This window comes from Dendrobates tinctorius, unplaced genomic scaffold (genome assembly GCF_039654945.1).
Source record: "Dendrobates tinctorius isolate UK_male_01 unplaced genomic scaffold, ASM3965494v1 ptg000030l, whole genome shotgun sequence".
In the NCBI taxonomy this organism is placed as follows: Eukaryota; Metazoa; Chordata; class Amphibia; order Anura; family Dendrobatidae; genus Dendrobates; species Dendrobates tinctorius.
In genome coordinates, this window is record NW_027361698.1 from 18409702 (window position 1) to 18432543 (window position 22842).

General features: G+C 43.9%; 1 protein-coding gene across 18 annotated transcripts in view; it reads left to right on the forward strand.

Annotated features, from left to right (window-relative positions):
* Nucleotides 1-22842, forward strand: part of CAMK2D (calcium/calmodulin dependent protein kinase II delta) — a 288504-nt gene that overhangs the window by 69197 nt on the left and 196465 nt on the right. For all 18 annotated transcript variants that reach the window (XM_073571883.1, XM_073571881.1, XM_073571889.1 and 15 more), the window contains exon 3: nucleotides 10559-10618. In XM_073571883.1, the coding sequence (XP_073427984.1) occupies nucleotides 10559-10618 (60 nt within the window). The remainder of the gene's footprint in view (nucleotides 1-10558; nucleotides 10619-22842) is intronic.

The window sequence follows — 22842 nt, forward strand, 5'->3', positions numbered from 1 at the left end:
CTTACTTGATATACGTGAGATTTTGAGTCCTTAATATTCGTGAGCTGTGGGCTAGCCCTGCCCACACCCGTTCTCCAGCCAATGATTGACAGCATGATCATGTGGCTTCTGTGAAGTATACCTTTGAAAACACTTATCTTCTGATGCAGTTTGGTATAAAAAAACAAAATGTGCTGTATTCACCATCCCCAGGTCTATTGTCGAGTCTTTCCTAGCCACTGCTGAGTGTCTTGCATAGGTTACATTGCTGACATTACATCGACAGTGCGGCAGTCACTCTGAGCTCAGAGGCTCTGCCAGCGTAGATGATACGCCTTCTCAGAGCTGTTTAGCTCACTGATTGGCTGACAAGATGACGTTGGCGCCGTAACCAATGCCAGACACCCTGAGAAGCAATGGAGACTCACCGGTGGATGGTAAGTACATTGTTTTATTATATATAGGACCTCCCACTGGACTCAATTATATGGAGCAGGGGGATGGCTGACCAGTGGGCGTGGACAGAAACAGCATGACTTCAGACTTATCATTTTAGCTTGAACAACCTCTTTAAGGGTTTTTCTAGAAAGGCTTAAGCATTATGAGTATTTTTAATATATACACATTCTTCCCATTTTTATCCCATATTATTAAAGGCTAAGCTTTAACTGCCTTCCTTTGGTGCTGAAGAACATTCCTTTATGGACCATTGTGAGGAGTTTGTATCGAGCTACTGCAGGTGTGCAAAAACGAGGGGACATATTTATTTTGGTATTGGGAACAATGCAGGGTTACTTTGCCACAGGTCATTGTTTTTGGAGCGCTTGTTATAGAATTCTTGATTTTTCGCTGGACCACAATGGGATTGAAGGGATAATTATTTTCTGATATACCCAGTTAAGACTTTATATTTTTTAAGACCTTTGACATAATGTATAAATGTACAGTGTGTTCTTTAACACCTTGTCATTAATGCTGGATGGTTCGGAACAAGTAGCAATTTTAAGATTATAGCTGTGATGCAGAACTGTGAAGTGCAGATTGCAGAAGAAGTGGTGGAGAGCGGCCTCCACAATCATGTTAGCACGGCTTTGTTTCCTTGTGAAAGGTAATGGTCTTATTTTGTGCTTTTTCAGATTGTTATGTGCAGTTTCCCCGGAATGTCTGTGTTCTTCATTAGAAAGGTCCGTGTGACCACATTCTAAGCAGGCATTATCAAGGCTTTAGCCACAGTTTTTGGGTATCAAAAAGTCTCCAATCGTGTTGCATGCTGCTTTAGCATAAAACTTTTGTAACTTGATGCAATTTTACATCTCTCTAGATCCTTTTGAAAAGTGTCATAGGTTAGCTGTGCAAACAAGAGCCAAGCCAGATTGAAGAATTCCACTTTAAAAAAAAAAAAAAAAAAAAAAATTCACAAACTTACTCCAGTAAGAGGAGGATTTTTAAAAAGTGGAAATTAAGCTCTAGACAAATGTATAACTGTATTAAAACAGATTGATCAAACATCGTTTGACCCAAATAACAACGCAGTCACTAACAGAACGGAAATATTCCACTCATGAAGAATTCCCCTATGTGCATATCAATGCTAGGCTAGTTTCACACTAGCGTTTCACTGACCTGCGTCGGTCTGCGCACGGCAGCCGCTAAGCTCCACCCCCTGCCACGCCTCCTCTGATCAGCTCCGTTTATTGGCGCATGACGCTGCATGCAACCTTCGTACCCTATCTTTAGCATTGGGTACGCAGGCCGTGCACAGGTATGCGTTTGCCGGCGCATGCGTCCTTTTGAAGGTGCGCCGAGCTCACCAAAATGCAACACGATGCGTTTGGCGCAGGTCGGCGCACCGTCAAAAGGACGCATGCGCCAGCAAACACATACCTGCGCAATGCCTGCGTACCCAGTGCTAAAGATAGGGTACGCAGGTCGCATGCAACGTCATGCGCTCATAGGCGGAGCTGACAGGAGGCGTGGCAGGGGCGGATGTTATGATTGAGTCACCGTAGGAGGCAGACACAAAAATAGAAGCTACGTTCAGAAAACCAGAGAAGTTGGCAACTATCAGATTGCAGACCCCTGAACCTATCAACACAACTAGCAGTAGCCGTGGGGGGTTCCTACGATGCCCTAGACCCCTCGATCACAGCCGGAGCGCTAAATAGCCTAAAGACAGAAAAGGAAATCTAAAATGCCCCAGAGCAGACCCCAAAGTAAAAGGCAGCCCCCAACATATAATGACGGTGAAGCAAGATGAAAAAACACTCACACAGATAGAAAGGCTGAGCAAACAATGGGGCCCAAGCTAGCTAAACAGAACAGGAAAGGAAGGTTGCTGTCTGCAATCTGCCAAAACCCTATCAAAGACATAAGCCAACAAGCTCATATGAAAAAGACCCTGAAGCAGCTAGGCTTCAAAAACTAAATCAGCACTCAGGTATTTTCAGAAGACAGAGCTAAAGGAATTCAGCACACCCCAGCAGGGAATGGCAGAAATCCAGAAAAACAAAGCAAAACAAAGTCTAAGCACAAATGCAAAAAGCCGAGCAGAAAACTTAGCTTTAGAGTAGCAGGAATTCAGACTGGTCTCCAAGGATCCCAAAGAGAAATCACCCGCAGGGCAGAAGGGCGTCGGCAGCCTTATATCCAGTCAGTAACTCCACTCAGCCAGTCATCATCATCAGACTCAGGTGTTTGATAATCAGGCTCACTACCTTTCTTTACCAGAAGAGGGAGTTCCTCGGGCCTCAGTAGTGAAGGGGAAAATGAACTCCCAACAGTACCTCCCCCTTGAGGAGGGGTCACCGAACCCTCAACCACGCCACCAGGGCGATCAGGGTGAGCCCGATGAAAGGCACGCACCAATCTTTTGGCATGAATATCAGAGGCAGAGACCCAGGAATTATCCTCCTGACCATAACCCTTCCACTTAACCCAATACTGGAGTCTCCGTCTAGCCAGACGGGAATCCAGCACTTTCTCTACCTCATATTCCATGTTACCTTCAACCAATACAGGGTCTGGAGGTGCCACCCCCGGAACAACAGGTTCAACAAACCTCTTCAACAAAGATTTATGGAACACATTATGGATTTTAAATGTGACAGGAAGAGCCAAACGAAAAGAGACCGGATTAATAATCTCCAAAATCTTGTAAGGTCCAATAAATCTAGGCTTAAACTTAGGAGAAGCCACCTTCATAGCAATATTTTTTGATAACCACACCATATCACCAACCTTAAACTGGGGACCAATGGTCCTATGTCGGTTGGAAAACCGCTGGGCCTTTTCCTGGGAGAGAGATAACTTATCCACCACTTGGTCCCAGATCTGGTGCATTCTCTCCACCACAGTGTCATCACCTGGGCAGGCAGAGGGCTCCACCTGCCCTGAAGAAAATCGAGGATGAAACCCAAAGTTACAAAAAAAAAGGTGACATCAAAGTGGCAGAACTAGCTCTATTATTTAAAGCAAATTCGGCCAAGGGCAAAAATGAAATCCAATCATCCTGATCAGCAGAAATAAAACATCTCAAATATGACTCCAAGGTCTGGTTTGTTCTCTCTGTCTGCCCATTGGTCTGAGGGTGAAAAGCAGAGGAGAAGGACAACTGAATTCCCAGCTTGGAACAGAAAGTTCTCCAAAATCTAGACACAAACTGGACTCCTCTGTCAGATACAATGTTCTCAGGAATCCCGTGCAAGCGAACCACCTGTTGTAAAAACAGGGGCACCAACTCAGAGGAAGACGGCAACTTAGGGAGTGGTACAAGATGAACCATCTTAGAGAACCTATCACAAATCACCCAAATAACAGTCATCCTTTGAGAGACCGGCATATCCGAGATGAAATCCATTGAAATATGGGTCCATGGCCTCTTGGGGACAGGCAAAGGCATCAACAACCCACTAGAGCGAGAACACGATTTAGACCGGGAGCACGTCCCACAGGACTGCACAAAATTCCTGACATCACGAGACAAGGAGGGCCACCAAAAAGACCGACTCACCAGATCTCTAGTGCCAAAAATACCTGGATGACCAGCCAAAGCAGAGCAATGAACTTCAGACATCACTCTCTTCTTCCTCTGGTCAGGAACATACAACTTTCCACTGGGACAACGCTCAGGTTTGTCCTCCTGGAACTCTTCCAGAGCACGTCTCAAATCGGGCGAGATGGCAGAAAGAACTACCCCTTTGCCTAAGATGGTAGCAGGCTTGGTCACCACAGGAGAATCAGCAAAGAAGCTCCTAGAGAGGGCGTCTGCCTTGACATTCTTAGTTCCAGGAAGAAAAGAAACCACAAAATCAAAACGTGTAAAAAACAAGGCCCACCTAGCCTGTCTAGGGTTCAAGCGCTTAGCCGACTCTAGGTAAATCAAATTCTTGTGGTCAGTGAGGACCACGACTTGATGCTTGGCTCCCTCCAACCAATGTCTCCACTCCTCAAATGCCCATTTCATGGCCAACAGTTCCCGATTCCCCACATCATAGTTGCGTTCAGATGGAGAGAACTTTCGGGAAAAGAAAGCACAGGGATTCATTTTAGATGTTACAGGATCCTTTTGGGACAAAACAGCTCCTGCACCAATCTCAGAAGCATCCACCTCTACCTGGAACGGAAGTGAGACATCAGGTTGCCGCAAAACCGGGGCGGAGGTGAATCTTCGCTTCAGCTCCTGAAAGGAAGAAACAGCCTCCGGAGACCAATTTAACACATCAGCACCCTTCTTAGTCAAATCAGTCAATGGCTTGGCAATACTAGAAAATGTTGCTATAAATTTCCGATAAAAATTAGCAAAACCCAAAAACTTCTGGAGGGCATTCAAAGAAGTCGGCTAAACCCAATTGTAAATGGCCTGTACCTTGGCCGGGTCCATTTCAATAGTTGACGGGGACAAAATAAATCCCAAAAAAGAAATCCTCTGTACTCCAAAAAGGCATTTAGATCCTTTGACATACAGGGAATTCTCCCTCAAGATCCGGAACACAGTCCGAACATGTTCCACATGAGAATCCCAATCCTTGGAGAAGATCAAAATATCATCCAGATAGATAATCAAAAATTTATCGACAAAATCGCGGAAAATATCGTTCATGAAGCACTGGAAGACAGCAGGGGCATTAGTGAGCCCAAAAGGCATCACCAGGTACTCAAAATGTCCCTCCGGAGTATTAAACGCCGTCTTCCATTCATCCCCATGCTTAATACGAATAAGATTATACGCCCCCCTGAGGTCAAGCTTGGTAAACCAGCAAGCATCTTTAACTCTGGAGAATAGATCAGAAATCAGGGGTAACGGATACTGATATTTAACAGTAATTTTGTTGAGGGCACGATAATCAATACAAGGTCTTAATGATCCATCCTTTTTGGCTGGAAAAAAAAACCCGGCACCTAAGGGTGACGAGGATGGTCTAATATGACCCTTCTACAACGCCTCCTTAATATAGGATCGCATAGCCTCGTTCTCGGGTACAGATAAATTGAAGAGCCGACCCTTGGGAAATTTACACCCCGGGCTCAGTTCAATTGCACAGTCATAACTCCTATGAGGAGGCAGAGACGCAGACTCATTCTCACTAAAAACATCATAAAAGTCCGCCAAATAATCAGTAACATCATGCGACTGAGGAGAAGTGGAAAACACCGGAGCCTCACTAAAGGCACACAGACAACCCCAACTCACCACAGACACAGATTTCCAATCCAAAACTGGATTATGAATTTGTAACCAGGGAAACCCCAGAACAATAGTATCATGCAGATTATGCAACACCAAAAATCTGCAATTTTCTTGATGGTCTGGGGCGACCCGCATTGCCACCTGGGTCCAAAACTGAGGTTTATTTTTAGCCAAAGGAGTAGCATCAATCCCCCTCAAAGGGATAGGCGTCTGCAGAGGTGTCATCGGAAATCCACAACGTTTAGCAAAATCCAAGTCCATTACGTTTAGGGCTGCTCCCGAATCCACAAAAGCCTTGGCGGAAAATGTGGACAGGGAGCAGATCAGACTAATAGCCAGAAGAAACTTAGGTTGAACACCACCAACAGAAAACGGGTGTGCAAAGCGTTTCTCTCGTTTAGGACAGACAGAAATAATATGCGAGGCATCTCCACAGAAAAAACACAACTTATTACGCCTTCTGAACTCCTGACGCTGCTCTCTGGGAAAAAAAACTATCACATTGCATAGGTTCAGACATTTGTTCAACAGGTGGCAACACTTCTCGTGCAGCTTTGCGTTCGCGCAAACGCCGATCAACCTGAATGGCTAATGACATAGAATCGTCAAGACCAGCGGGAACAGGAAATCCCACCATAGTATCTTTTACGGCTTCTGACAACCCCTTCCGAAAGAGCAGCCAAGGCATCATTCCAGGTAGTAAGTACTGCCCACTTTCGGAATTTTTGACAGTACAATTCTGCAGAATCACGACCCTGGTTCAATGCCAGCAGGGTCTTTTCAGCCTGATCAATGGCATTAGGTTCGTCATACAACAACCCCAAGGCCTGAAAAAATGCGTTCACATTAGTCAGAATAGGATCATCTGGTTTCAAAGAAAACGCCCAATCCTGGGGATCGCCACGCAGCAAAGAAATGACAATTTTAACCTGCTGCGCGGAGCTCCCTGACGAGTTAGGCTTCAAGGCAAAAAATAATTTACAATTATTTTTGAAATTCAAAAATTTAAACCGATCCCCAAAAAATACATCAGGTGTAGGAATCTTTGGTTCAGCAGCATGTGAATGAGCAAGGTAGGCAGAAATTCCCCGCTCTTCCGCAGCGAGCTGCTCCACACGATCAGACAATTGCTTTATCTCCATTGAGAGAAAAAAAAAATTCCCCCTACGGCCTCCGAGATATAGAGGAAAAAATATACACACTTTTTTTTTTTTTTTTTTTATACAATTCTTTCCTGCTATTGAGTACCTTAGGATCTGCGGTATGGCGGGTGATTCTGTTATGATTGAGTCACTGTAGGAGGCAGACACAAAAATAGAAGCTACGTCCAGAAAACCAGAGAAGTTGGCAACTATCAGATTGCAGACCCCTGAACCTATCAACACAACTAGCAGTAGCCGTGGGGGGTTCCTACGATGCCCTAGACCCCTCGATCACAGCCGGAGCGCTAAATAGCCTAAAGACAGAAAAGGAAATCTAAAATGCCCCAGAGCAGACCCCAAAGTAAAAGGCAGCCCCCAACATATAATGACGGTGAAGCAAGATGAAAAAACACTCACACATATAGAAAGATAGGCTGAGCAAACGATGGGGCCCAAGCTAGCTAAACAGAACAGGAAAGGAAGGTTGCTGTCTGCAATCTGCCAAAACCCTATCAAAGACATAAGCCAACAAGCTGATATGAAAAAGACCCTGAAGAAGCTAGGCTTCAAAAACTAAATCAGCATTAAAGTATTTTCAGAAGACAGAGCTAAAGGAATTCAGCACACCCCAACAGGGAATGGCAGAAATCCAGAAAAACAAAGCAAAACAAAGTCTAAGCACAAATGAAAAAAGCCGAGCAGAAAACTTAGCTTTAGAGGAGCAGGAATTCAGACTGGTCTCCAAGGATCCCACAGAGAAATCACCTGCAGGGCAGAAGGGCGTCGGCAGCCTTATATCCAGTCAGTAACTCCACTCAGCCAGTCATCCTCATCAGACTCAGGTGTTTGATAATCAGGCTCACTACCTTTCTTTACCAGAAGAGGGAGTTCCTCGGGCCTCAGTAGTGAAGGGGAAAATGAACTCACAACAGGCGGAGCTTAGCAGTGGCCGTGCACAGACCGACGCAGGTCAGTGAAACGCTAGTGTGAAACTAGCCTTACACATGCAGATGTATCAAGACCAACTTATATGCCAGTCTTAAAAATAAAATAAAAAATAGAATCTTTGGAGTAAAATGTGCCAATTGTGTTGACACGTGTGTCATGTAATACGTTTGGTGCAGTTTTAAACTGCTCTAAAATCGGAAAATTAACTCTACATTTCCTATGAACATGGGCAGATTCAAAACAAAATTTGCAACATTTTTCAATGTACAGCTTAACAAATTTGGCCATGACCCTTCCCAGTACTCGACGACCACTTTAAGGCCGGGATGAGACTACCGTGTGTGATGCGAGAAATTCGCACGAGTCTCTCGCATCAACACCCAGCACTACGGCAAGCACTCAGACCGGAGCTGCGGCTGCATGTATTTCTATGTAGCCACAGCTCCGGTCCTGAGTGCTGGCGGTAACGCCGGGTGTTGATGCGAGAGACTCGTGCGAGTTTATCGCACCACACATGGTAGTGTGATCCCGACCTAATTCTTGGCATTTATTGTTCAAAAAACAATGCGACTTGATTCATCATTTGAAGTTTTTTTTTATAAGACACTTTTTTATTGTCTTGAGATTTTTACTGACAGTTTTTGAAGCAAATTCTTAAAAATGGCAAAAGGATTTTATTTTTAATATCATGTTGCAAAACTAATACAGAGAATTTTGTCGTGCAAGAAATGCCCCCACGGAGGGGACAGAAGTACATTTATGATACATTTTTATGACTTTTTCAAAAGTTACAAATGATGAATCCGGCAGATATGCAAATTGCCTCTTCAGAGAGGAAAAGGACTTGAACTGTAGTGACACCTATTGGAAGTAGCAATTCAAAAAGTCAATGTTGACCCATTAGCAAGCCTTGCCGCATGACTTGGGATAAAAGCCAAACCAGAATCTCAATTTGTAGACATGGCCTTTTGGGATGTTTCCCCTCAAGCATGAGACCTGATTTGGGTAGGTGAGGCTTCTGACTGGGATTTAAGATGTTGAGTGTGTCAAGTCCCCTTCCTCTCTGAATAGGCAATTTGTATGTTTATTTTTAAACAGGTGCATTGCAGGGCTTATAAGCCTCCTCACATTGACATGCCATGCCAAGCATGTCACTCTTCACAAGGAGAAACGTTACCTCCTAGGAAACAGGCAGAGACATCTATAAACCCTAAACTCTGCCCACAATGATGAACCTAAAAAAAACACAGGTGAACACATGTAAAATAGATGTAAAAAAGGCACAACTGGACAGATGCCTTTTTTGCAAAGGCACAGAACGGTATAATCTTGACAAAGAACAAATGTAAAAATGAATTGGGTCCCTAAAGTTTGTGCACAAATTGAGTCTTTTTATGATTCTGTGTATGTCAAAAAATTGGAAAAACTGCCTGATGTCTGCGTGAAGCGAGATTAAACCATAGGCCTCTTCATACTGTAAAATTCTTATTCCGTTTCCAACCAGATTCCAACAGAATACAAAATGGGAAGCAGTAGCTAGTATCAACATCACCCACAGTTTTTACATGAAGTTACAGAAATATAAGGCATAGCAGTTTGCTGTACAAGTACAGTATATAAAACAATGGCATTCATAGCGGGCCGCATCAGCCGTTTCCTGTAAATCTAGACTAACTTGAAAATAAATGCTGGGTTTTGGAAACAATATACTGTATTTGACACAAAGCTGCTCCTTCAGAATCCTTGTCTCAAATTATCAGTTAAAGAGCAGCGAAACTATTTATTTTTTATTTAAAAGGCAAGTTTTTGCTACCCCATCTGAGAGTGCATGATTTAGGGGCTGAGACCCTGATTTCAGCGATGTTTCATTTACTGGGCTATATGCTGTCATTTGATACAATCGCTGTTCTTTGCTTCAGATCTAGCAGTGCTCAAATGCTGAGCCCTGTATATTCCCACCCACACCACAGATTGGCAGCTTTCTGTGTACACTACATTGGTAGAAAGCTGCCAATCAGTGATGGGGTCTTGGTTATACATAGCAGTTGACTAGGAAGCACAAGACAACTAGTCCTGTAGTGATAATCTCCTTCTGATAAAACACTGATTTTATTGAAATAGAAACAAGCAGCTCCGTAAGGGACACGTCACTGAAATCTGTGTCTCTACTTCATGCTGCTCTCACTGGCTCAGCCAGGGAAATTCACATATTCTCATACACAGTCTGAATATAGTGGACGAGTCTTGCAGAGCAGTATTTAAAAGGATTTTCTAAAGATGCATGAAGCGGGCATTGAAGCACCATAATGTTTGATGGACAAGGAAATAAGATAATGAAGCACATAACAAAACTTCAACGCTCCACAATGCTTGGGGGTCTGGGGATTTTACAGATTCAGGGGAGCGTGAGGATTTTGGCAGGCTCAAACTCCTTTTTTTTTTGGACATGTGATAGATCCTGTTTAAAAACTATTAGTTTAAAGATCTTGATGACCTAATCATTACTTTTTTTCCTATTGATGTGCTGAGCCTTCAGAAAGCATGTATGATATAGGTGCAAAAGGTAAAACTTCTGTTGTAGTGAATCTATCATTTAGGATGCATATAATCAGATGACACCTATAGAAAAAACCCTATTTACTGATTAGTTATTTCATGCGTATTTCATATTTGTAATGTTTTTTTTTATTTTGGTAAAAGGATGAGTTGTATAAAAAAATGTTACGCATAATTATCGGACTTAAATAGTTTAATTTAGAAGTAGAAGAATATTTATCATCTCTTCTTCTTTTTCTTTAAACAGATCACCAGAAATTGGAACGTGAAGCAAGGATCTGTCGCTTACTGAAGCATCCTAATATTGGTGAGTCAATGGAATGTGAAAGAGGTCTTCCGATGCTACCAAACTGATGGCCCATGTATAGGTTAGGTCATGAGACTTAGATTAGTGGGGGTCCATCTCTCAGCACCGTATAAAATCAACTGATTAAAAGGGTCTTGGAGCCCCCAGTATGTTGTGACGTTTTATTTTTTCAAGGCACTGCTATGTAATTTTTGTACTGGATTTACCTGGTATTACAATTCTGAGCTTCTCAGTCCTATTCAAGTATATGGGACTGTTTTGCCAAAAGAACTGTCCCTACCAAGTAATAAATGGGTGAAGTGCTCTAGTGTCACAAGTCCTTCTATAATTACCTGATCAGTATGGTGCTAAAAGGTGATACTTCTGTAACAAGGGGGGAACCGGGGTGGTGGTTATAGGTGGGTCACTTAAAGTTACAGTCCACAAGAGTCCACTGAGCCTACGGTCAGTGAGCACCCCGGCCCCCTTGTACATAAAAATGGACAGGACAGATGTAGCTCACATGATTTACCTTTTCATCTCCTCAGCCACGACAGTCCAGGCAATTAAAGTCCAGGATCCAGCTGTGGTCCAACAGTGAATAAACTTTAATAAAACGGTAATGAGCAAAAGGGATACAACACTGGATTCCTGCTCTTTCCCTGACGTGTTCTACGGCCACACCCACTACAGTCATGGTAGCCGAAATTAAGCAGCAGTCCACTCACTGTGATCTGGGGATCTGGAGGCTGTAGTCCCTTCAGCGGGGGCCCTTCCGAAGTCCTGGGACCGTGTTGCAGTCCTTAAGTCTTTAGTCCGAGACAGCAGATTCTGTTCCCTCCTGGGATCTGGCAATGCCCCGGCTGTTCCTATACATCCGCCCAGGGCCAACGTGCCCGGGTTACTGACCGGGAGCTGCAGCTTCCTGCTGTTTTTACTGCTGCTGGCCCAGCCCACAAAATTAACTAGTTCCTTTCCCTAAGCTAACATACCTTACTGATACACACATTACACAATACAGATATAAGGAACATTACAAACACAGCACTTGCGTTACATTACATAAAGTGAATACAACAGCAGACACATATTATCATACATGACAGCATTGTACAGCACAATACAGTTCAGCGAAGTGCACAGGGTCGACACATAGGAGAGAGAGAGAGAGGTTCCTACCACTTCCTGACACTTCCACCAATATAATATTGATGGACTATCCTTAACATAAACCATCAGCTTTGTAGAGCCAGAACACCCCTTTTAATGTAAATCAATTTACTGCTTTAACTATGAGTAGCATTTAGAATAACTCTGGACAGACAATGTAATATAGTCTAAGAGAAAAAGACAGCTGGATAACCATTTGGATGTCCTACTCCTGATTCATCATGCATAGGTATCTTTTCCACATCCAGACATATAGATTTTTAGCTTAAAATGCATTCCTGAGGTGATTTTTTATACACAGTACAATATAGTACGTTACCTCAGGAATAGACAAAGCCTGGCTGGTCAGAAAATCTAACCTTGTGTCCAGACTTTTGCTCATAGCCGAATGCATGGAGCTAGATGCAGTTGTTAACTTCATCCCAGCTGAGCCAATCCCAGACTACTCTAAAGCCCCCGTCTCACATAGCGAGACCGCTAGCGAGATCACTGAAGTGTCACCGATTTTGTGACGCAACAGCGACCTCGCCAGCGATCTCTCTCGCTACATGTGACACGCAGCAGTGACCGACCCCCCGCTGGATATCGCTGATCGTGCTCGAATGTCCTGGGCCATATTTTGATCGTTGGTGTCCCGCTGGCCAGCATGCATCGCTGTGTTTGACGCCGACGAGCGACCTCGTTGGCGACGCAGAACTCATGGACGCAGGCGTGAGTCGTCAGAATAGCTGCTGTGTGACAAGGTCCCAACATCCGCCGAGGATCGCTGAATGGTTGCTGCGTCGCTGAAGAGATCTGCCTGTTTGGCCGCTTACTAGCGACCATTTAGCGACGCACCAGCGATCCTTACCAGGTCGCATTGTTGTCAGGATCGCTGGTGCGTCGCTAAGTGAAACGGGACCCTTAGACATCTGCTACAGAAAACACTGCAGGAAAACACCAGTGGTATTTTTCCTGAAGAGTCTTCTTTAGGTAGGAGACAGACAGCTGTATTTCTTGTGCGAGGATTGCATTGCAATGCTTGGATTGCGGCGGTCACGGTCAAGATAGGTGCTGGTCCCGTCCGTGCAGTGTGTTATGATCATCACCCGAGTTATACGGTAGTCTCTCTGCCCTTAGCGTCTTTTTGGTAGGTTTTGTTGTGGCTTAGCCTCTGGCAGCATTTTTTTTTTTTTTTCTGAATATATAACTAGTGAGCGGCTTCCAAGCAGAAGCCACCTGAAGGATGGTCAAGTCACTTCTTCCAGTCACTTCACGGCTTTAGAAGCCTGTAGTTGTTAAAAGAAGCTCAGGAATACTGAACATATCTTAGTTCTATCTAGCATTTTTAAGTGCTTTTCCACGTGGATTTCAGACTGAATCTGCACAAAAAGTTGCTGTGTGCCCATACTGTCAGTGCAGAGCATTCCTGAACTGATTCACTACAACTTGGGCACTAGATTACCAGAGGATTGGGAGGTCTAGAGACATGCATAATGTCTTGTGCAGATTTGTCACAAAACCTGAAGAGTTTCCTGATATCAGCAAAGTGAAGGAGAATCCTGAAGTCTCATGCACACGTTGCTTATTTGTGACTTGCAGATTTGGTGCAGATTTAAATCTGCAGGATGTCAATTCTTTCAGCGTTTTTGCTGCCGAGCTTACCTGTACTAATGACAGGGAAAAAATCTGCACCAAAAATGTAAGTAAAAAAGATGCAGCAAAAATCTGAATTTTTGCAGCTGTGGTTTTCCTTCCAAGAGATTCAGAAATGGTGCAGAAATCTCTGTGTGCTCATACCCTTAAGTTCCACAGTGTATTCTTCAGCCATTGAATAATTCCTGCACTTAATATGTACTAATTTGTGCACTTCCACTCATACACTAATCAACCCATCCATCATAGTCCTGAGAATTCTCAAACATAAATTGTAACGCTCCATTCTTATATCCTTTCATATCCAAAAAATGTCTTATTTTATCACCCAGGTTGGGTTTTCCCCAAAAGGTGCATTCCCTCTTGGGAATAGAGAGGTGGTCACACGTGCACATCTCTCAACATCCCTTTTTTTTCCTCTGAAGCTAATAGAGAGACGGTGCACATGTCGCCACTAGAGTTGAGCGACTTTGGTCGGATCGGGTTTCGTGAAACCCGAATGAAACAAAATAAGTTTCAGATGAAACTCGTCCGACTAGAGCAAAACAAAGTCGGAGTTTCGTCCAAAACCCGACCCCAATGCAAGTCAATGGGAAATAAAAGTCGGACGAAACTCCGACTTTGTTTTGCTCTAGTCGGACGAGTTTCATCTGAAACTTATTTTGTTTCATTCGGGTTTCACGAAACCCGATCCGACCAAAGTCGCTCAACTCTAGTCGCCACCCCTCTAATTGTCACAGCATATGACCAAGCCTTGTTATCAAGATTGATGATAGTCAAGAAGGTGTACCTACATCTTATCAACAGGAAAGATGTATATCTTTGTACCGTGTTAGCCAGTAGATAGAAAAATATTCAGGATTGAGAGTTCTCAGTTGTTGATACCTTTTAATGGCTAACTGAAAAGATGGTAACACATTGCAAGCTTTCGAGACTACTCGGGTCTTTTCATCAGGCTAGACTAATACAAAATCTGAAGTCACATATTTATGCACAATACAGCCTAGAAAAAATGCAATAGATAAGACAAGTGACGTGAAGCAGAACTATCAATATGGGAGAGGGAGAAACATAAATATAAACATTGGACCAGTTCATAGATAAGGAGTCCGGATGTTTTATGGTCCTCTGATTGGGGCCTAGTTCTGTGTTGTGATGCCCCCCACAAGGTTTTAAAAGGAAATTCCTTAATTGATGTAAAAAGACATAAATCCATGCGACACATTCATTCCAGCACTGAGAGTGTCAAAGTTCGTCATAAATTTGTACTCCCAAACTCGTCTCTCTCTCTGAGAATTGAAGTTACCTTTCAATACCAGTAATTTCATATCCACGCTGCTGTGATCAGGGATACAGAAATGTTTTGCCACAGGTAGATTCATTCTTTTTTCTCTTATTGTGTGACGATGAGCATTCATCCTTGTTCTAAGCTTTTGCCCTGTCTCCCCCACATACAGACCCCCAGTTGGACATTTAGTACAAATAATTAAGTACACCACATTAGATGTAATGCAGGTGAAAGTACCTGGGATCTTGTAGTCCTGATATGAGCTGGGGATCTTTATCTTGTCCGTGGTCATTATAAATGGACAAGTTTTACATTTTTTCTGGTTGCAAGGAAAGGTTCCTGCAAGTGTTGGAGAGGACAGGGAGCTTCTGACAATGATGCTTCTTAAATTTGGGGGCTGCCTAAAACACAGCAGTGGGGGGTCTGGAAAAATGGATTTTAATCGGGCATCTTTTTGTAGTAAAGGTTGTAATTTCCGTGCAGCTCCCCTTAGCACCTCCAGATTTGGGTTGTAGGTGACTACTAGAGGCACTCGGTTATTTTCTTCTTTAGCTTTGTAATGTAGCAGGTGATTCCTTGACAATCTGGTGGCTCTTGTAATTTTGGGTTTCAATTGTTCTTGGATGGTAACCCTGATTCAAAAAGGTCTTTTTGAGGCGACCAAGGTGTTTGTCTCTATCCATGGGGTTGGAACATATACGATTGTATCTGATGGCTTGGCTATAGATAATAGAGTTCTTTATGTGTTTTGGATGGAAACTGTCCCATTTAAGGTATGTTGGACGGTCGATTGGCTTCTTATACAGGAATGTCTCTATTTCATTGTTTTTTAGCTTAATGATGGTGTCCAAAAAATTAATCTCAGTACTGGAGTAGTTGAGTGTTAAATTGATGGTGGGATGAAATTGATTAAACTGTTCGTGGAATGTCTTTAGCTGTTGCTCAGACTCCGTCCAGATGATTAAAATATCATCAATGAAGCAGTAGTAGGCCAGGGGCCTAATGGGGCATGAGGACAAAAAGTCGCTTTCAAGCTTGGCCATGAAAAGATTTGCATACTGTGGAGCCATTTTACTTCCCATAGCTGTGCCAGTCTCCTGCAGGTAGATCCTGTCATCAAATTCAAAGTAATTGTGGGTGAGGATGAATTTTATAAGTTTCACCACAGCATCAGCATCAGTCCCTGTGTTTTCCATGAAGAATTTGCAGGCATTTAAACCATCTTGGTGTGGGATATCGTAACAACTAGGAAAAGGTCAGACTGGACACCTCCACCTGGACGCAACCCTCATTTGGATAAATATATAGACTCCTTCAGACATTTGTTAAAATCCACAATCATAGACACTAACAGGAGACAAGCATCCAACATTAGTGCCCAGGAGAGAAAGGCCATACAGTCTTTAAAAACCAGCAAAGAAATCATCATTAAACCTGCTGACAAGGGAGGTGCAATAGTCATGATGAATACGTCATACTACATGAAGGAAGCAAACAGGCAACTTATGGACACACGCTACTATAGAAAATTGGAGTCGGATCCTACACAGGACTATTACAAGGAACTAAACAAGTTGGTTTCTTGTCTGCCTGACCAGTCCATAAGAGCTGGCGATGACCTGATACCAGAGACTCCAAGAATAGGGACATTCTACATGCTTCCCAAAATCCACAAATCTGGAAATCCAGGAAGACCAATTATTTCATGTGTGGGCACCCTCACTGAGCAGGTATCTGGATGGGTAGAGGGTATTCTTAAACCACTGGTGAAGGATACATCCAGCTACATTCAGGACACAACTGACCTATTGAATAAACTAGCAGCAATAGGTCCTCTACCAGAAGGAACCATCCTGGCCACCATGGATGTGGAATCTTTGTACTCTAATATCCCACACCAAGATGGTTTAAATGCCTGCAAATTCTTTATGGAAAACACAGGGACTGATACTGTGGTGAAACTTATAAAATTCATCCTCACCCACAATTACTTTGAATTTGACAACAGGATCTATCCACAGGAGACTGGCACAGCTATGGGAAGTAAAATGGCTCCACAGTATGCAAATCTTTTCATGGCCAAGCTTGAAAGCGACTTTTTGTCCTCATGCCCCATCAGGCCCCTGGCCTACTACCGCTTCATTGATGATATTTTAATCATCTGGACGGAGTCTGAGCAACAGCTAAAGACGTTCCACGAACAGTTTAATCAATTTCATCCCACCATCAATTTAACACTCAACTACTCCAGTACTGAGATAAATTTTTTGGACACCATCATTAAGCTAAAAAACAATGAAATAGAGACATCCCTGTATCAGAAGTCAATCGACCGTCCAACATACCTTAAATGGGACAGTTTCCATCCAAAACACATAAAGAACTCTATTATCTATAGCCAAGCCATCAGATACAATCATATATGTTCCAACCCCATGGATAGAGACAAACACCTTGGTCGCCTCAAAAAGACCTTTTTGAATCAGGGTTACCATCCAAGAACAATTGAAAACCAAATTACAAGAGCCACCAGATTGTCAAGGAATCACCTGCTACATTACAAAGCTAAAGAAGAAAATAACCGAGTGCCTCTAGTAGTCACCTACAACCCAAATCTGGAGGTGCTAAGGGGAGCTGCACGGAAATTACAACCTTTACTACAAAAAGATGCCCGATTAAAATCCATTTTTCCAGACCCCCCACTGCTGTGTTTTAGGCAGCCCCCAAATTTAAGAAGCATCATTGTCAAAAGCTCCCTGTCCTCTCCAACAGCTGCAGGAACCTTTCCTTGCAACCAGAAAAAATGTAAAACCTGTCCATTTATAATGACCACGGACAAGATAAAGATCCCCAACTCACATCAGGACTACAAGATCCCAGGTACTTTCACCTGCATTACGTCTAATGTGGTGTAATTAATTATTTGTACTAATTGTCCAACTGGGGGTCTGTATGTGGGGGAGACAAGGCAAAAGCTTAGAACAAGGATGAATGCTCATCGTCACACAATAAGAGAAAAAAGAATGGATCTACCTGTGGCAAAACATTTCTGTATCCCTGATCACAGCAACGTGGATATGAATTTACTGGTATTGAAAGGTAACTTCAATTCTCAGAGAGAGAGACGAGTTTGGGAATACAAATTTATGACGAACTTTGACACTCTCCGTGCTGGAATGAATGTGTCGCATTGATTTATGTCTTTTTACATCAATTAAGGAATTTCCTTTTAAAACCTTGTGGGGGCATCACAACACATAACTAGACCCCAATCAGAGGACCATAAAACATCCGGACTCTTTATCTATGAACTGGTCCAATGTTTATATTTGTTTCTCCCTCTCCCATATTGATAGTTCTGCTTCACGTCACTTGTCTTATCTATTGCATTTTTTCTAGGCTGTATTGTGCATAAATATGTGACTTCAGATTTTGTATTAGTCTAGCCTGATGAAGAGACCTGAGTAGTCTCGAAAGCTTGCAATGTGTTACCATCTTTTCAGTTAGCCATTAAAAGGTATCAACAACTGAGGACTCTCAATCCTGAATATTTTTACATCTTATCAATACATTCATAAATGTCCTAAATGGCCAAATTCATTTAACAGGGTTGTCCTAGTGTGGCCCCCTCTTTAGCTGTGCACCCTTATCTACCATTCTTTCCCAGAAAGGTCTTATTACAAGATAAGCCTGGATCCTATCTCTCCCCCTAGTTTAGTAGAGACTCTGTTTAAGCTCATAGAGAGGTGAGGCACAAGTGTTAGACCATCCACATCTGGGGTACACCTTGTCATGGTTGGATGTGGTGTGTTTTGTTTTTTTTTTGGGTTTCTTAACAAATGTTAACCAAGTACATTACCTTTTTATGTGTGCAGTTGTAGGGTTCTCAAAACTGAATGTCACTTGCATCAGAGTCATTAAAGGAATTATTATGATTTTTATTTATTTTTTTCAATTAATCAAAAAAAGTGAAAAAACACCGCAAACAAAGATCAGATTCCAAACATGAGTATTACAGGGGACAACACCGCAGACCCCTGCCGCTCTCTTGCCACAGCCCCTGCTTTGGGACTCAGAAAAATTGTCTTCTTTCCTTATGCATTGACTCTCCTATTGAGTATGGTTTGAGAAAGACCTAGGTATAGGTCGAAACGTAGCCGTGTAATCCTTGTAATACTCATGTTTGGAATCTGATCTTTGTTTGCGGTGTTTTTTCACTTTTTTTGATTAATTGAAAAAATAAATTAAAATCATAATTCCTTTAATGACTCTGATGCAAGTGACATTCAATTTTGAGTGCGACTGTCTACCGATTGACTTTTACCTGTGGTATATCCACATTCAGTCAGCACCTCCTCCTACAGCACGAGTGCGCGTCTTTATTTTTTCCAGTTGTAGGGTTCAGCAGGTTCTCAGGATGCAGTGACGAGACACGAGACAAGGTATGACTTGTGAAATCAACTTTTATAACTTGGAGCCGCTGGGGCTCTGCTGAACAAGTAACAGGGGTAACAACAATCTGTCCTCGCAGGGACTCAACAGAATAAACAATACTTTTCTTATATTCAATGTGACTAACCCGGCTAGTCCGGGCGTCGAAGGCCACGTATGGCACAAACTATGGGTCCTTATTTCCTATAGTTCACTTATCCTTCCAGACGTCGCTCGGGTTCACAGGTGCGGCCGCTTAGAAGTCGCTGAATGCGGCTGCCTTGACGCCTCGTTGTCCCGGGAAGATTTGAGCTTGACAGGCCCTGAAGAAACCTTGCTGGTGGGGCACAACAGGCCCTGAAGGATCTGTGCTGGTGGGGCACAACAGGCCCTGAAGGATCTGTGCTGGTGGGCACAACAGGCCCTGAAGGATCTGTGCTGGTGGGGCACAACAGGCCCTGAAGGATCTGTGCTGGTGGGGCACAACAGGCCCTGAAGGATCTGTGCTGGTGGGGCACAACAGGCCCTGAAGGATCTGTGCTGGTGGGGCACAACAGGCCCTGAAGGATCTGTGCTGGTGGGGCACAACAGGCCCTGAAGGATCTGTGCTTGTGGGGCACAACAGGCCCTGAAGGATCTGTGCTTGTGGGGCACAACAGGCCCTGAAGGATCTGTGCTTGTGGGGCACAACAGGCCCTGAAGGATCTGTGCTTGTGGGGCACAACAGGCCCTGAAGGATCTGTGCTTGTGGGGCACAACAGGCCCTGAAGGATCTGTGCTGGTGGGGCACAACAGGCCCTGAAGGATCTGTGCTGGTGGGGCACAACAGGCCCTGAAGGATCTGTGCTGGTGGGGCACAACAGGCCCTGAAGGATCTGTGCTGGTGGGGCACAACAGGCCCTGAAGGATCTGTGCTGGTGGGGCACAACAGGCCCTGAAGGATCTGTGCTGGTGGGGCACAACAGGCCCTGAAGGATCTGTGCTGGTGGGGCACAACAGGCCCTGAAGGATCTGTGCTGGTGGGGCACAACAGGCCCTGAAGGATCTGTGCTGGTGGGGCACAACAGGCCCTGAAGGATCTGTGCTGGTGGGGCACAGTGTTGTGAGTTCATTTTCCCCTTCACTACTGAGGCCCGAGGAACTCCCTCTTCTGGTGAAGAAAGGTAGTGAGCCTGATTGTCAAACACCTGGGGCTGATGATGATGACTGGCTGAGTGGAGTTAATGACTGGATATAAGGCTGCCGACGCCCTTCTGGCCTGCGGGTGATTTCTCTGTGGACTTCTAGGAAACCAGTCTGATTCCTGCTCATCTAAAGCTAAGATTTCTGCTTTGCCTTTTTGCATTAGTGTTTTGTTTTCCTTGCTTTTCTGATTCTGCCATTCCCTGCTGAGGTGAGCTGAATCTCCTTGTGCCTGTTGCTCTGTCTTCAGAATATTCCTGAGTACTGACATAGCCTTTTTTGAAGCCTAGCGTCTTCAGGGCCTATTTTCATAGGGTTTTTCACGGATTGCAGACAGCAGCCTTCCTGTCCTTTCCTATCTAAGCTAGCTTGGGCCCCATCTTTGCTCAGTTTATCTTTCTGTCTGTGTTTTGTTCTTTCTTCTTGCTTCACCGTCATTATATGTGAGGGGCTGCCTTTTGCTTTGGGGTCTGCTCTGGGGCAGTTTAGATTTCCCTTTCTGTAGTCCTCCGGCTGTGATCGAGGGGCCTAGGGCATCGTAGGAGCCCCCCACAGCTACTGCTAGTTGTGTTGATAGGTTCAGGGGTCTGCAATCCGATAGCTGCAACTTCTCTGGTTTTCTGGACTTAGCTAGCATTTCCATTTTTGCCTCCTACGGTGACTCAATCATAACAGAATCACCCGCCATACCGCAGATCCTAGGGTACTCAATTGCAGGAAAGAATTGTACAAAAAAAAAAAAAGGTGTGTATATTTTTTCCTCTATATCTCTGAGGCCGTGGGGGGAATTTTTTTTTCTCTCAATGGAGATAAAGCAATTGTCTGATCGTGTGGAGCAGCTCGCTGCGGAAGTGCGGGGAATTTCCGCCTACCTTGCTCATTCACATGCTATTGAACCAAAGATTCCTACACCTGATGTATTTTTTGGGGATCGGTCTAAATTTTTGAATTTCAAAAATAATTGTAAATTATTTTTTGCCTTGAAGCCTAACTCGTCAGGGAGCTCCGCGCAGCAGGTTAAAATTGTCATCTCTTTGCTGCGTGGTGATCCCCAGGATTGGGCGTTTTCTTTGAAACCAGATGATCCTATTCTGACTAATGTGAACGCATTTTTTCAGGCCTTGGGGTTGTTGTATGACGAACCTAATGCCATTGATCAGGCTGAAAAGACCCTGCTGGCATTGAACCAGGGTCGTGATTCTGCAGAATTGTACTGTCAAAAATTCCGAAAGTGGGCAGTACTTACTACCTGGAATGATAATGCCTTGGCTGCTCTCTTTCGGAAGGGGTTGTCAGAAGCCGTAAAAGATACTATGGTGGGATTTCCTGTTCCCTCTGGTCTTGACGATTCTATGTCTTTAGCCATTCAGGTTGATCGGCGTTTGCGCGAACGAAGAGCTGCACGAGAGGTGTTGCCACCTGTTGAACAGATGTCTGAACCTATGCAATGTGATAGTTTTTTCCAGAGAGCAGCGTCAGGAGTTCAGAAGGCGTAATAAGTTGTGTTTTTTCTGTGGAGATGCCTCGCATATTATTTCTGTCTGTCCTAAACGCGAGAAACGCTTTGCACACACGTTTTCTGTTGGTGGTGTTCAACCTAAGTTTCTTATGGCTATTACTCTGATCTGCTCCCTGTCCACATTTTCCGCCAAGGCTTTTGTGGATTCGGGAGCAGCTCTAAACCTAATGGACTTGGATTTTGCTAAACGTTGTGGATTTCCGATGACACCTCTGCAGACGCCTATCCCTTTGAGGGGGATTGATGCTACTCCTTTGGCTAAAAATAAACCTCAGTTTTGGACCCAGGTGGTAATGCGGGTCGCCCCAGACCATCAAGAAAATTGCAGGTTTTTGGTGTTACATAATCTGCATGATACTATTGTTCTGGGGTTTCCCTGGTTACAAATTCATAATCCAGTTTTGGATTGGAAATCTGTGTCTGTGGTGAGTTGGGGTTGTCGGTGTGCCTTTAGTGAGGCTCCGGTGTTTTCCACCTCTCCTCAGTCGCATGATGTTCCTGATTATTTGGCGGACTTTTATGATGTATTTAGTGAGAATGAGTCTGCGTCTCTGCCTCCTCATAGGAGTTTTGACTGTGCAATTGAACTGAGCCCGGGGTGTAAATTTCCCAAGGGTCTGCTCTTCAATTTATCTGTACCCGAGCACGAGGCTATGCGATCCTATATTAAGGAGGCGTTGGAGAAGGGTCATATTAGACCATCCTCGTCACCCTTAGGTGCCGTTTTTTTTTTTTTGTAGCCAAAAAGGATGGATCATTAAGACCTTGTATTGATTATCGTGCTCTCAACAAAATTACTGTTAAATATCAGTATCCGTTGCCCATGATTTCTGATCTATTCCCCAGAGTTAAAGATGCTTGCTGGTTTACCAAGCTTGACCTCAGGGGGGCGTATAATCTTATTCGCATTAAGCCTGGGGATGAATGGAAGACGGCGTTTAATACTCCGGAGGGACATTTTGAGTACCTGGTGATGCCTTTTGGGCTCACTAATGCCCCTTCTGTCTTCCAGTGCTTCAT